Source organism: Formica exsecta, unplaced genomic scaffold (assembly GCF_003651465.1).
Source record: "Formica exsecta isolate Colony F162 unplaced genomic scaffold, ASM365146v1 scaffold122, whole genome shotgun sequence".
Taxonomy (NCBI): domain Eukaryota; kingdom Metazoa; phylum Arthropoda; class Insecta; order Hymenoptera; family Formicidae; genus Formica; species Formica exsecta.
The window spans coordinates 1,334,416-1,348,631 of record NW_021848556.1 but is presented as its reverse complement, the minus strand read 5'-3'; the positions used below and the strand labels follow the sequence as shown (position 1 = coordinate 1,348,631).

At 29.9% G+C, this 14,216-nt stretch overlaps 2 protein-coding genes across 4 annotated transcripts in view; both read right to left on the bottom strand.

The window, feature by feature from the left end:
* The window catches only part of LOC115245383 (alpha-tocopherol transfer protein-like), a 6,909-nt gene extending 3,118 nt beyond the window's left edge, over positions 1-3,791 (bottom strand). The window contains exons 1-2 of one of the 2 annotated variants that reach the window (XM_029823678.1): positions 3,668-3,791; positions 348-594 (exon numbers count right to left, since the gene is read on the bottom strand). In XM_029823678.1, the coding sequence (XP_029679538.1) occupies positions 348-576 (229 nt within the window). In that variant the 5' untranslated portion in view covers positions 577-594; positions 3,668-3,791. The remainder of the gene's footprint in view (positions 1-347; positions 595-3,667) is intronic. The other variant, XM_029823670.1, reaches the window with a different exon arrangement.
* A 4,156-nt stretch (positions 3,792-7,947) lies between these two features.
* Positions 7,948-13,834, bottom strand: LOC115244972 (alpha-tocopherol transfer protein-like). 2 transcript variants are annotated; one of them, XM_029823009.1, is made up of 5 exons: positions 13,472-13,834; positions 10,440-10,780; positions 9,678-9,806; positions 9,219-9,453; positions 7,948-9,103 (listed from the first exon to the last, which is right to left on the bottom strand). In XM_029823009.1, exons 1-5 carry the CDS (start codon positions 13,593-13,595, stop codon positions 9,072-9,074), a joined length of 861 nt encoding a protein of 286 aa, XP_029678869.1. In that variant the 5' UTR covers positions 13,596-13,834; the 3' UTR covers positions 7,948-9,071. The 2 variants fall into 2 exon arrangements, with proteins under 2 accessions (XP_029678869.1, XP_029678877.1); XM_029823017.1 differs by lacking the exon at positions 9,678-9,806.
* Between the last annotated feature and the right edge of the window lie 382 nt (positions 13,835-14,216).

Sequence of the window (14,216 nt, the reverse complement as noted above, 5' to 3'; positions counted from 1 at the left end):
TATATATATATATATTACTAGAGAAGAAAAAAAAATCTCGAGATTGACATATTTTCTAACAAAAAAACACTTTTCGTTTCAATTCGCTTTCTTCTCTAATCTACCACGTGCAGAAACCGGTTGGAGAACGAGAACAACGATATAGTGGAAGATGCAAGAAGAAAGTAATGCCAAGAACATTGAGTAGATGGGCAACTCTCGACAATTCGTCTGTGTATTGGAGAACTGGTTTCAAGGCTAGCTATCGGATTTGCACAAACTGCGATAATTGTATTTCCCCTTCTCGCTCCTCATTCAAGGCATCAACAGCAGAGTGATCATTTTTAATACGATTGACCTTGTACTACCTGCAATTAATTCTGTCAGCTGCGTGCAGCTCTCAGCGATGATTTCCGGCGTCTCTCGCAATTCCTCCTTGGCTTTCTGCATAAAGAACTCGCCGATACCTTCCAATTCAATGTTAAGTTCGTGTTCACCAAACTTAATCTTCGGCGCACTCTCTTGCCATATTCGGTAGACGTCCTTCTTGGACGGGCACTCAAAGTTATTCTCCATGGTCGCGGATGATGCCATCATATCCAGCACGACGAATATCTATCGAATAATCATAACCGGAGTTATAGTACAGCAATGAAGAATCACAATATTTTGCTAATACACACAACGTGACGCACGTGATGTCAAATGTTTGCAAAGTACGCTTCTACACACATAGAAATAGGAATGACTCCGATAAATCCGCGATGAGGAATGAAGAACCGGTCTCGTATATTTTGCTTTGCTTGGTCGAAGAATGTGTATGTCTAGCAAAATTTCGTCACTGAATCACAGAAGTGGATACGTACCCATATGTATATATGTGTGTGTGTGTGTGTGTGTGTGTGTGTGTGTGTGTGTGTATATAGAAAAAATTTGCGTTCGATACAGCAATGTGCGATACATGGTTAAGTATATTACACGCCCTTGTTTTGAAACTGCGTGCTGCGAGAATCTCGCAACGAGAGAACGGTTGCAGAAGGTTCTACAGAAATTTCCAAATCTTTATGTACGAAATTGTTGCTTTCTATTAGCTCCGTAACAACAATTTTTATTCGAGACTTAAAAAATAGCACAAAAATTTATATGGACTTTTTTGCATTAGAAAAAAACAATCTATTGATTGATTTACAGGTAACGTAGAACACATCTGAGAAAGAAGTGCAATTTTATATATTCTTTCAATTTATAATATAAAGTTTAAAGATTATTATTAAGTTTAAAGAAGAATTATTTCTTGAGAAGCAATAAAATTTTGTGTGTGTGTATATGGGCGTGTGTGTGTATGTATACACACACATTAATTTTGTACATATTACTTTGGATACATTGATATATTACATAATTTAGCTTTTTCTTATATTATTATATACTGGAGTGACAATGATGAATCAAAAATAATTGCCTAAATTATCAGCATTCTAGTTTTATCTAGACGCATTCCAAACTCACATATATGATAAAACATTCATTTCTGATTCTACAACAATCATTGTGCAGTGCGTGATATATTATGGCTTATTCATTTGCTTTAACAATTCAACCTTGTCTCAATGTTACGCAAAAAATATCAACTACTTATCTTCTGTCCAGTTCCTGTCCTCTTGCTGCTCTAAATGAAATACCGATAAATAATCTCGTCGAAAAGATATTTCTTTATCATTATCAATCTATACTGTGTTGAATCTGATAAAGGTAAAAACTTTGAAGCCTCTTTTAACTTGCTTTAATATGCTCACTATATCAAGTGTTATTATATCATTTAATATATACATCTACATTATTGCATCTGGAAACGTTTCTCATAAAGTAATTATTTGTATTGCTATAATTAGTTATAGATAAATATATTATGTCAAGGAATAAAAAGAATATCAATAGGTTGTTTATCATATTTTTTGCAGGCATTAATTATATGCACAATTATTACATATGTAGTATTTAAGTGCAGATATAATTACTGAAATATGTATCAATGTAGCGCAAAGTATGCCAAGAATAAAAATAAGAATAGAAAAACTGAAGAAGTGAAGGTCAAAACTGAAAAAAAACTGAAGAAAATTGAATTCCGAAACAAATCTAATGTTGACTACATCTTAAATTATTAAAAATTGATTGTAAAAATGGTTAGTGACTTAATATTAATATTAGACTAGCTATTAATATAAGACTAGCGCAATAGAAATTTAATTTGAAATTTAATTGGACGTTAATATCTAAAATCAGAAATCGGAAGATTTTATTACATAGAGTTAATAATTGCATTTTTACAAAGAAAATATAGAACAAATTTATTAAAAAATATTTTCCTAAAGGTGAATCTCTCTTACGAAACATTCTATATAATTATGCAAAATAAATATGTATTAGTGGTGTGCGTTTATGCAGACTTGCTGTAATGTAATCCGTCTATTGTTTCGTGTAATCCATTGTTTTACTGAAGTACGACAGAAGTATAATGAAGATTTTTCCGTTCAAAATATTTTTAATGTTTTGAATGAAATTTGAAGCATTTTTGGATATCTTGTTCTCTCTAATATTATATTTACTAATTATTATGCATATATTAAAAACTTTCTGCGATCTTTTGTACGGATTTGTACTATCTCACTCTTTATATACAAGATGGCCCATGGAAAGTGTTACAAGTCAATAACTCTAAAAATATTTATCGAATCCAAAAGTTGTTTATGAGAAAGTCTTATGTATTCGAGAGGGCTTTCTAACTATATAAACATAAAGTCGCTCCCGCTCCCCCTTCAAGGGGGGTGGGAAGGTAACTCCATAATTTCAAATGGAACATTCTATAAAATGTAATATATTTGGTTCTACGGGAAAAAAACAAGTAAATTTTATCTGAAACAATTATTTTAAAAATGCTTCTATCAAAAGTTATAAACATTTCAACTTTTAGCGATTTTAGATTTTATTTGATTAGACTCAATTGATAAACTCGCGTATATAAAAAACTAATACTAACTATGAATACAATTTCTTTATAAAAAAATTATGTTATTTTATAAAATATACTTAGATAAATTTTAAATTAATCACAATATCTTTCTTAATTTGTTACCGAAAAACTGTAAATTGATATATATTATAGAAGATACATTTTTCATATTAAATAATACATACTTATGTAAAATAAGCATTATTTGGCAAATTATATTAAAATAATGCCAAAATAATTACTTATGCTGCCTGGAATACTTCTCAAGCGTCTCTTTATCTATTTATAAGATTAGAAAAAGTAAAAACATGAGAATCTAGAAATTACAACTGAAAAGAAATAAATCTTGAGTTGTATAAAAACACATGTTTGCAATATGTCGACTGTCAACAGATGCGTGGGCGATTAGATTTTATTAAAATAGAATATCGTATAATGCGAATATTCACTTGCGAAATTGCACTTTCGGATGCACCAAACCAGTTTTTTCACTTATTACAGTATTTATATATATATATCTGTTATCATCGAAATTTTAGCACTGTATGCTATTCATGTTATACACTGTAGATCAAGGATTAATTCACTAATCCTTCTCTCTCTTTTTTTATTCGGATAAACTTGCTTTGCTCACAAATAACGCAAAAGCGGAAAATAAAAACAAAGTAAAATATTTACCAGATTAGTACTGTGGTGCTCGCATTGCTGATGAGACTGTGTCCAGACAGTCCAGTTTGGATGATTCGAAAGCCGTAGCTTCCCCCACTTTTACATGAACGTGACAATGCGAAACATATGACCAGTCGCTTAGAACGATGCCGGCATAATTTTACACGTCTCGGAATAAACTAGATTGTGGAAAATTACAAAGCGCGAACAATATTTCTCCACAAATTTTGTTATTAATTAAATTTTTCGTAAAATAAAATTTTAAGGCTGAAATATAGATTCGTAGAAATTCACGGAACAATCTGAAATTGTGAAATGTTCAAACTTTATCCTCAAACTGTTCGAAGGGAATCAATGATCGAATCGTTTGATTAATTTGCAATGCTCAAAGGTACGATTATTTAAATAGTTTGTCAGAAAAATTTAAACAAAAATAGTATTTATTACAAGCAGGAATAATTAATATTTTTTAGATTAAAATTGTTTGAATTTATTTTTAAGTCTACAAAATCCAAACAATTTAAAGTTTGAGATCAAAATTTGTTTTTTATCAGCAAAAACTTTCAAGTTTGAATGACCAAGTATGAAAATATCGTAAAGAAGTAACTTTAGAACCTAATCGATGAAGTTTATTGTATTGAAGTTTATGAATTGCAGTATATGGCAATACGAAATATTGATAGAAGTATCTAATGTGTGTATAATAGAATATTAATAGAGGTCTAGGCCATACTGACGTTCTCAAATTTTAATCAGTAACAGATTAACTAACTTTTTGAGCCAGATTCTAACAGTTTTTAAAATCAGAGCAAAAATATATCTTATTTGTATTATAAATGTGCGAAAATTTTTCACAAACGTAAGAAGTAATTCTCATGATCAAGATTGAATAAAGTAGTACATTAACATAGCTACATTATATATGCATTACAATTTTTACGAAAATAATATTTACGATCTCAATGCTTTACATAATAGTCAATAACACAGATTTGTATAATTTTATATTTTTCTGCGGTCTGGAAAAAACGAGTAGTATCCTATAGTTTTTTGTTCGTTGAATCCAAATCCGCAAGGCAAATTGGCCTATCACGTCAGGTTTTCGAAAAAAATCGAGTTGAAATCCCCAAAAAACGCATTTTTTATCATTTCTGTTTTTAGTGCGATTAAGCACTTTTAATCTCGCGTATTAAATCTATGATTAAAATGTTTATTGTTTGCAATGGTTTTACAATTGGATTGTATGGGGCAATCGTTCTACTTGCTATAGTGCGACTACACCTAAAATCAAAGCGCGTCTGAGGTTTGATGGTACCTGCGGTAAAAGATTCGATATTTTTATATTAAAGTACAATGCTCAAGTTTTCATTTGAGCCCTGTTTGAAGTCTTTTGTACATCGGGTTTGTCTGCTACGAATTTTTAAAAATGGTAAAAAATGCGTTTTTTGAGGATTTGAACCCCGTTTTTCTCGAAAACCTGACGGAATAGACCATTTTGTTTTGCGGATTTGGATTTAGCGCACAAAAAAATGATAGGAAAGTACTCGTTTTTTTTCAGACTGCAAAATCATGCACCTGTGTAATAAATATGGCATAATTGGAACCAATTATTGCAGATATACAAAAGAACATGTAAATTACGATCAATATTACTTACTCTTACACGAGAGATGGTTAGATAAGAACAGTTCTAAAAATACAATCAATTGTTAGACTTTAAACAAGAGAGTCGTAAGACTTTTGCATATTTAATTAGAATAAGTAGAGCAAACAAAAGTTCAAAATTAACTTTCGAGACTTCGCATAATATTTACATAAATATAAAAGTTGTGCACCGATTTGCAAAACTTAAAATTAATGTCCGATGTAATTTTTTAACTTTTATTAATAAAATATTGAGATTTTAAAATTGTTTACATAATATCAAAAATTAAATACAAGTCTATGAGCCGACTAAAGAGAGAGAGAGAGAGAGAGAGAGAGAGAGAGAGTTAATGCTATAGCGATGCAATTATGTATTAGTTTATGGAACATAATTCAGGAAGAAAATAAAAGCGATGGAATTTATTAATATTTATCTTAAAGAAAAAACTTATTAGATTCAAATATAAGAAAAAATTATTAAAGCTGTACACATATTCAAAATTATGTATCTGTATTCTAGTATTATTAATAACTTTTCAGATTACATGTTTTGGATATATTATGTCTAAATATTTGTTCATGATGATTGTTAATTAAAAAATCCAAAAACTTATTTTTATTAATTAATTTAGTATAATTTGATTTTATCGAACAGTAAAAAAATTTGTTATTCTTTTCGAAACTTATTGTTAGACATATCTTTATACGATATATAAAAAATCGATTTCTGAAAAGGAGATCTATCTTAATATTGTATAATTTTTCTATAGTTTTAACTGTAATCTTTCTAGAATTTTCTAGAAGGTTTTTAATAATTAGCAACGATAATTAATTTATTCACGATTGTATATGGTCGTCCGATTGAAGATCGTCTGTTTAACATATCTTTTCCAAACATTGCTCGATTTTCTAAACGGACAGAGAGAAATCTATTCTATTATAATAAAACATGTTTTTCTACAGTTCTTACCATGTTTTTCCGATTTCTAAAAAGTTTTAATTATGAGCAACATTAATTAATTTATTCACAATTGTATATGATCGCTGATTGGTGGTAATCTGTTTAACGTATATTTTCTAAACGTTACTTGATTTGAGGAACGGAGGCATATTCTATTATAATATAATGAATTTTCCTATAGTAAATGCAAAAAAAATTCCAATTTTTTTCAACACTTAAATATATCTTTATACGACATACGAAAAATTGTGACTTCCGAAATGCGGAGGTCTATTCTATTATAATTATTATGTTTTTCTATAGTTTTAACCGTATTATTTCGACTTGGAAGAATCGAGGAACTATGGAGGAAATGAGAAAGGAACAATATGTCTATTTTGAAAATAATATAAATGTTCAATAATTTATAAATTACTTATTTTACTGTATATCGTTGGTTTATCCATTATCCAAACTTCCGTTTTCTCTCTTGCTCATTCTTTACTGTTTCCTCGTGTGACTCACACACTCGAGAAAACATGGTTTATTAACTTTGCACGACATTCCCGATCGTGGAACAATCACGCGAAATACGCACTTTATTATTATCCTGATACAATTCCATGTTTTTTGTCAAATGTTAATTAATTATTAATTGCAGTAATTATAATTAATTATGTTTCAATACTAGTCGCAATCGCGTTTAGAAAAAGAAATTGATAATATAATTGACGAAAATGGCGTTTCGCACCACCACTATTCTCCTTCAGTGTCGCCGTGCGAATGATAGAAGGGACGTAACACGTAAACAAACCATAACGTTAAAAGTCGAACACATGGATTTTGTGTGTGTATGATATTTTATTGCCGAAATATTTTATGTACTATGACATATATACGCGGAATATTAAGTTATACAAATATCTTAAATTATATGTAGATTAATTATTTATTAAACGATTGATGTATCACGAAGTCTTTCGTTATGCTAATTATTCAATCCTGAGATTCGATCGTTTAATTGCGCGTTCTCAATCCGAATTGTATTCCAACAATCGAAAAATCGTATGATAAAGCATTGGACGAAATATTTTTACTCTAACAATAAGTATCGATAATTATCCGCGATCAGGAGTGTCGTGCAAATTTTTTCGCGATCGTTGCGTATACGACCAACCATAATTAATTGTATTTTTGCGAACGAGTGTGAGTGTGAATGCCATGAGCCATGAAGAAACAACAAAGGATGAATAAAAGAGAAAAAAAAGGTCTAGAAAAGCATCAAACGATATATTGAGCAACTATATGTGATGAATAATTTATAAATTTATTTTATCATTGATATTATTTTTACAATAGATATATTGCTCCATCCTTTTTTTTCTGTGTTTTCTCGATAGCATGATTTATTCGGAATTATCATATAATATAACGCATATATAAAATATTGCAAGTTTTATTGTAAAATAGTCTTCAAATATCTATAATAAAATATTTATATATATTATAATATATTTTTTTGTAGAAAATGTTATACACTCTGTGTGTAAAGTGTATGTAATTTAATTATGAAAATACTGTGATACAATCGGAAATAAAGTAAACATGAAATTAATATAATAAACAAGGAAATCCATGAAATATTGTCAAAACGCATAGATGGATTGTTCGTTCATATATTTAAATCGCTTGATAATAAAAATAATTGTTTAGTAATAAAAATATTTTTATTCTTTTTATTCACATTAATGATTAGATTATATATTGCGATATGATACATATATGTATTTATAAAGTACTCGGAAGCTTTAATACCGTTCAGTATTTCTATATATACTTAACAATCAAATATATTTTTCTCTCTTTATCTCCCTCTCTCTCTCTCTCTCTCTCTCTTTCTGTAACATTTAAGAAGCACTTTTCGCACTTAGTTATAGTACAATAATATAGTTCAATCATTTTATTTTGTAAAAGAATAAAAAAGAAATTCATAAAAATCGCATGTCATCAAGCGACGCAGCAGCGTCGCGACGCCAAGTATATAATCTTTTTTTAGCTTTGTGAGACTTTTTTAGTGGGATAAATACTTTTTGCAAATATGGATGCACCGAATGGCATTAATGGCTTCTGACTGAGCATTATAATCATATCACATGGCAATGAATGTGACGTATGATAAATATCATACTATGATAACTAATATATGCGCTAACGTATAATAGAAAAAACTTTGAAATTACGAATCAATTTTCCCTGTAAATGCAATATAAAGTTAATTCCTTTACGAAAAATCTTTATCTACAATTAATAGCATTGTTGACGCGAATCGTACGAATATATAATGTTTTTATTTAAAATATATTTTAATAATTTAATTATTTAAAAATTTCATGTATTGTAATTTAGGACATCTCGACATGTAAAAGATTTCGATATGTTTGATATTTTTGTCTATTTTGTCTATTATATATAGAATCTAAATCTGTTTTAATGTAAGAAGAAAGTGCTTTTACGAATATCAAGCAACAATTTACTTTTAAGTGTCAATATTTTATATCTTTTTCTTTTTCGTATTCATAAAATACAAAATAAAATATTTATTTTAATTTGTGAAATATTGTAACGGGTTAATCCTGAATTATTATTTTTATGTTAGTCTGTGTGTCGAAATGTTTCTATAAATTACCACTGTATATAAAATATATACGTATAATACGTCAGCTTAAATACAAAAATATGTGTCGCATGTAAAATATGATATATCTTCCAAAATTTAAAAAGTATTTAATAATATCATGTTAGAGGATGACCATCTGTTAAAAATTTAGCTTATTTTTTGGTGTATCCGTACGTGTTCCACTCTGTAAAAGAAAAAAAAAAGATAAATTAGCTGTGGTCACAATTTTTCTCGCATTAACAAAGAGATGTCGGAGTATTATTTAATAATTCAAATAGATATTTTCTTCTCAATTTTACCTTTGATTTTATCTTCGGCTGCTAACATCGTTGGGTACCAATCGGCACCGTTGTAATCTATTTCAGGCAAATCACCGCCATAATTTTTTGGTAGATGGCTTACAGGGATGTGAGTGTGAAGCGAGGACATATTGTTACCGTGAAAAAACATGCGTTTCCTCAGCTTTTCCTTAACAAATGGCTTAAACATTGTCCATACCATGTTAAACAGAAACGGTTGTTTCACAAAATGAACCTGAAACAATATCGAATGATTAGTATACGGTATTCATGTAACAGAAATTAACTAATCGAGAATAATAGTTATATGTATGCCAAAAAAGAGTACAGACACGTAACAGTTGAATTTATTAATTATTATTTATTTATGATTACATTTGATTTAATCCGCATAAAAAATATAAGAGTAAAATTTTTTTATACAGAAGTAATTTTATGATTAATGTTACTGATACAAACTTCTTTTAAACGCAATGGCATTGCGTCTTGAATAAAACTGAGAAGTTTTATACTAAAGCTTGGTGGCATTCCCTTGATCTGTTTCATGGAGAGACCGTCGAAATCCATTATGACGACGCCTCCAAATATCTAAAAAAAAAAAAAAAAAATATGGATAATATATGTGATTCGATAAAAGATAGACAAAATGATTCTGCAAAGATTGATTAACGATATCGACAACGTGTTAAATTTTGGAACGTGGAAAAAAAGAAGTATCATATTGTTATATTTTTTTTTATCGATGTTAGATTATTCATATCGAGTCACATATCAACCGACTAAAGTGCAATCACGCCTCGCTCATATTTGCATCCGATTCAAGGCATTGGCATTGTTGAAGCTTAATTACAAACAACAGCTGTTGTTATCGCTGTTTGAATTTTGATTCATCTCCGCGATTCTCTCTTTCTTGCATGATCAAGTTTACGATTTATTAATTTTGCTGATGTGTATGTTACCGCACACGCGATTCGATAGGATCAGGCACGCGTATTCAGCAATTTCTACAATTTTATTTGTACGTAGAGAGATTTATGAATATACGAAGATTTGAAGAAAAACATCTGATTTAAATGCAAATTACTTTTCTTTTTGCCATGTTGCGACCGATATCTGGACATAATTTTAGATAATTTGAATGTTTAGCTTCTATGAAGAATACATTGAACAATCACACAGATTAAAAACTACATATTAGATATTTTATATATTAGTAGATACCTGCGTTTCTTGCTCCTGTATGGCTAACAAATGTACTATATATAACAATCTCAATATTTGATCGCTCGTGACCTTAGATGGGTCCCAAGTTTTGCCGACTTGCATTATCATCACCCTGCGATTTTTATGATCTGTAGTTTTCAAAACATTAATGACGTCATGATTCATGATGGCATCTCTTTCATCACTTGGTATCAGATCATAGAACAGAGCTGCATGCTTGTTCCTGAAATCCGCGACGCGTTTCATGAGATCAAACGCGCTCTGCGGATAAAACTTGCATGGTCGGAGAAAGATCAAGAGAAAGTCATCGTCGGTGCAGTAATGGATGGTTTTATCCTCTGAAATAAAAGAAAATTTTATATCAATCGATGTTAACAAAATTATTAATTTTGACAATAATGATATGAATAATCGCCCCGAAAGATTGCATATTTAACATAAAAATCTCTTATTCTAGATTTCAATTTTAATATTGTAAAATCAGCTAAGAGTCTTGATTTTAGTAGCATTCGAAGTACATGTTATAATCTGCTCGATACGTTGCTATAAATGTTTAATGTTGTTTGAACATGATCTTGCGCACGTAAATAATATGAATAATCATATGTGTACATATTTTTCCAATAATGATTCACCGCGCCGATTGATCATATTTTTAATCTGGAAGAATCATCGGACTTTGTAACATTCTGTCATATGTTATCGAATTGTGCTTATTGAAAGTACAAAGTTAATAATGTGTCATTATAATCAATAAAAATTATAATGTATAAATCTTTTTTAACGACTTTCGAACTATTCAAAAGAATAGATTAAATTTTGCAATTCATTAAACAAGATTACTTATAGTTACAAACACGTATGTACACATGGTTTCTTTTGTCAATTCTGTGGCCGCCTTGACAGCACAAATGTTGACAAATCACTTTAGGGGCAATTTTGCGTGCGAGGTCACAATTCCATTCTTAAAGAAATCGCCTCGATGTTTCTTATTAAGGAAATTGCGAGAGTCACTATTTTTTATTCTACTTCAAGCAAAATAGATGCGCGTGCCGCATGTAAGGCAACACAAATGCGCAATACCTGGCGGAAATGAATGACGGACGACCAAAAACGATTTTTAGAACGTCCAAGAATGATAAATGCGCGCTCGACAAGAATGCGGGCCACGCTATGTATATCCGCATAACGACAAAGATATAAAATTACAGGGTAAAACTGAATGATATTAGCTTATCGTGTAATTATATTTATATTCTCCATTAAATTAATCTCGTTATAAGTATGTATAATATGTACTAAAATGTTCAGCATTTTGGATTTCTGTTTTATAATCTTGAGATATTTTGTGTGAAAACACTATCCGAGTGTCAAGCATCCTCACAAGTACCTATATAATTTATCATTGAAAATTCTAAAAGTCCTTAACGTCACGTTCAAGCGATACTTACTCGATACCTACTTGATATCACGTGTATATCTTTTATACTTTATTGCGTACGAGGGTCAAGATGCACTACATTCGTCGGATCGATCGTTGTTATCGTTGATTTTTTTTATCTTTGCATAACGTAAGGTACTTCAAATAAATATTTTCAAGTAAAAAATTTTCCGTCTGTCTGATTGGTGTCTTATATAATTTTCCTTCTTTTTTAAATATATATATATATATGTAAAATAATACCATAATAGCAGCAATACACTTGATTAAAATAATGCATTTTATCTTTAAAGATAATTATTAATTTTATCTCATCAATTTTAGATAATGTTAGAAACGTTTCAACGCTCGAAACCAAGAGGAGTTGAAATTCATTTAATGGTTTTGAAGTAGCCATCTTAAGAAGTGGTCAAGACGATTTAAAGCTTTAAGAAGTCTTAAAGCTTTTGCCTTAATTTTAGAAAAATAAATCGAATCCGATTTATTCCTTTACAGTGAAGCGAAAGGAAAGATAAAACGCGGAGAAACATTATCAGAATGTCACAGTAAGCGACCTCGATTTATTATCTTTCAATGCATTCATTCAGAGCAGCAATATGTTGTCGAAACGGTTCGTTTTGATAATAATTAACATCAACGCGTTAGATTATATTAAAAAAAAAACTTGTAATTATTTATATATGAATTAATATATAATAATAATGTTTAAAATAAAATCCTCAAAATTGATCGATTCTTTTCGAAACTAATAATAACCATATCAAAAAATATTTTTTACTTGGTATATATATCTTAAGCATAAATATAATATTTATTATAAAAAATCCGATAAACTTGGCATACACGATAACAATTAATCGGCATATAATACAAGAAAGAAATAATGCAATTTGCTATAACATTATATTTTTAGATATTGTGTAGAGGCACGAGTCATTGCACTAAATTCCAATAATCTTCCAATAATCTTCGAGATAACGTATCACTGCTTTTTATATAAATGTGTGTAAGTAGATTCATAGTTTTCTTTAAATGAGAATTCTTATTATGTCAAGTCTAGACAAATTCGAATTTTCGTCTTCTCCCACTACAAGTTAAACCAATTCTTAAAGTAGTGATACTTATATCTCAAATGAGTCTCAGAGTTTAGAAAGCTAAACTTTATGATAGCTTATTTCTTGTTTTGAAGCAAAGCTTGTAATAAATTATATATAATTTATGTGGATCTTGCAATCTCGATAGCGTTAAAAATATTTACTCTTTTTTTAAATTTGCATAATTGCGCTCCGTATATTTCCGCTTTGAAAATTTGCATGATCACAGAATAACATTATAATAAATGTTCAACATGCCTTTTATTTTGTTGTAGACAGAGTTCGATCCTTCTGTGGAAGTTCTTATTGTTTGCTATTGAATTGCCGTGCTTCAGGCACCTTTCAAGCGAATTTTCAAACATTTATAATTAAAAAACGAAACCGCAGTTTTGTTATTCTTGATTTTCGTCTTATTTTATCATATAGAATCACTCCTTAAATTTTGTCCCAACTGTTGCCAAACATCCTGTATATAAATGTAGTTTTATACTAACCTTCAATATATTTTTTCAGGGTCTCGATGCCGTTCTTCACGTTCTCCTCGGTTTCCCTGAGCTCTTTCTCGGCCAGAGCCCTAGCTTCGGGCCCGGGTGGACCCATTAACAAAGTAAAAGACATCTTCAATCGGTTTTCTATCTGTCTTCTCAATGATTCTGCTTCCTCTAGAGCAATTCTCGAACTAACTGAGTCGAGTAAGCGTTCCTCCTGTCAGGACAACCGAGGTTTATCTGCTGCACCACCACGATGAGAACAAAAGTACCTCTTGCGCCGAGGCGATCTTTGACCGCTCAAAGTCCACAAGTCCGATTTGTATCTTCCAGCAAGCATTGGTTCTCCGCACCAATTTCTCATATATATGGGACAAAATTTAAGAATTGCCTAAATTCTTATTGGTCTAAATCGTATCAAAGCTAAGCCTCCAAAATGATGTTTTAGAAAGATTTTATCTCTCTTTTTTTTCGAATGTCACCAGTAAGCTTTTCTATTGACGATCGTGCGCGCGGTTTTGGTCAACATATGTACAAGTCGCAAAAGTTTATTTTTCTATTAAAAAGGGTTTCCTATTTTTCAGATAAAAAAAATAATCTTCATTGCATTTTTATGAAAGTGTAAATTTTTTTAATATTTCTGAAATATATATTTCGGAGTGAAATCAAAAAATTTACAAAATTATAATATTTTATAGAAAATGACTCGCAGAAAAAAATAAGTGTAAGCTCGCATTGATCTCGTAATACC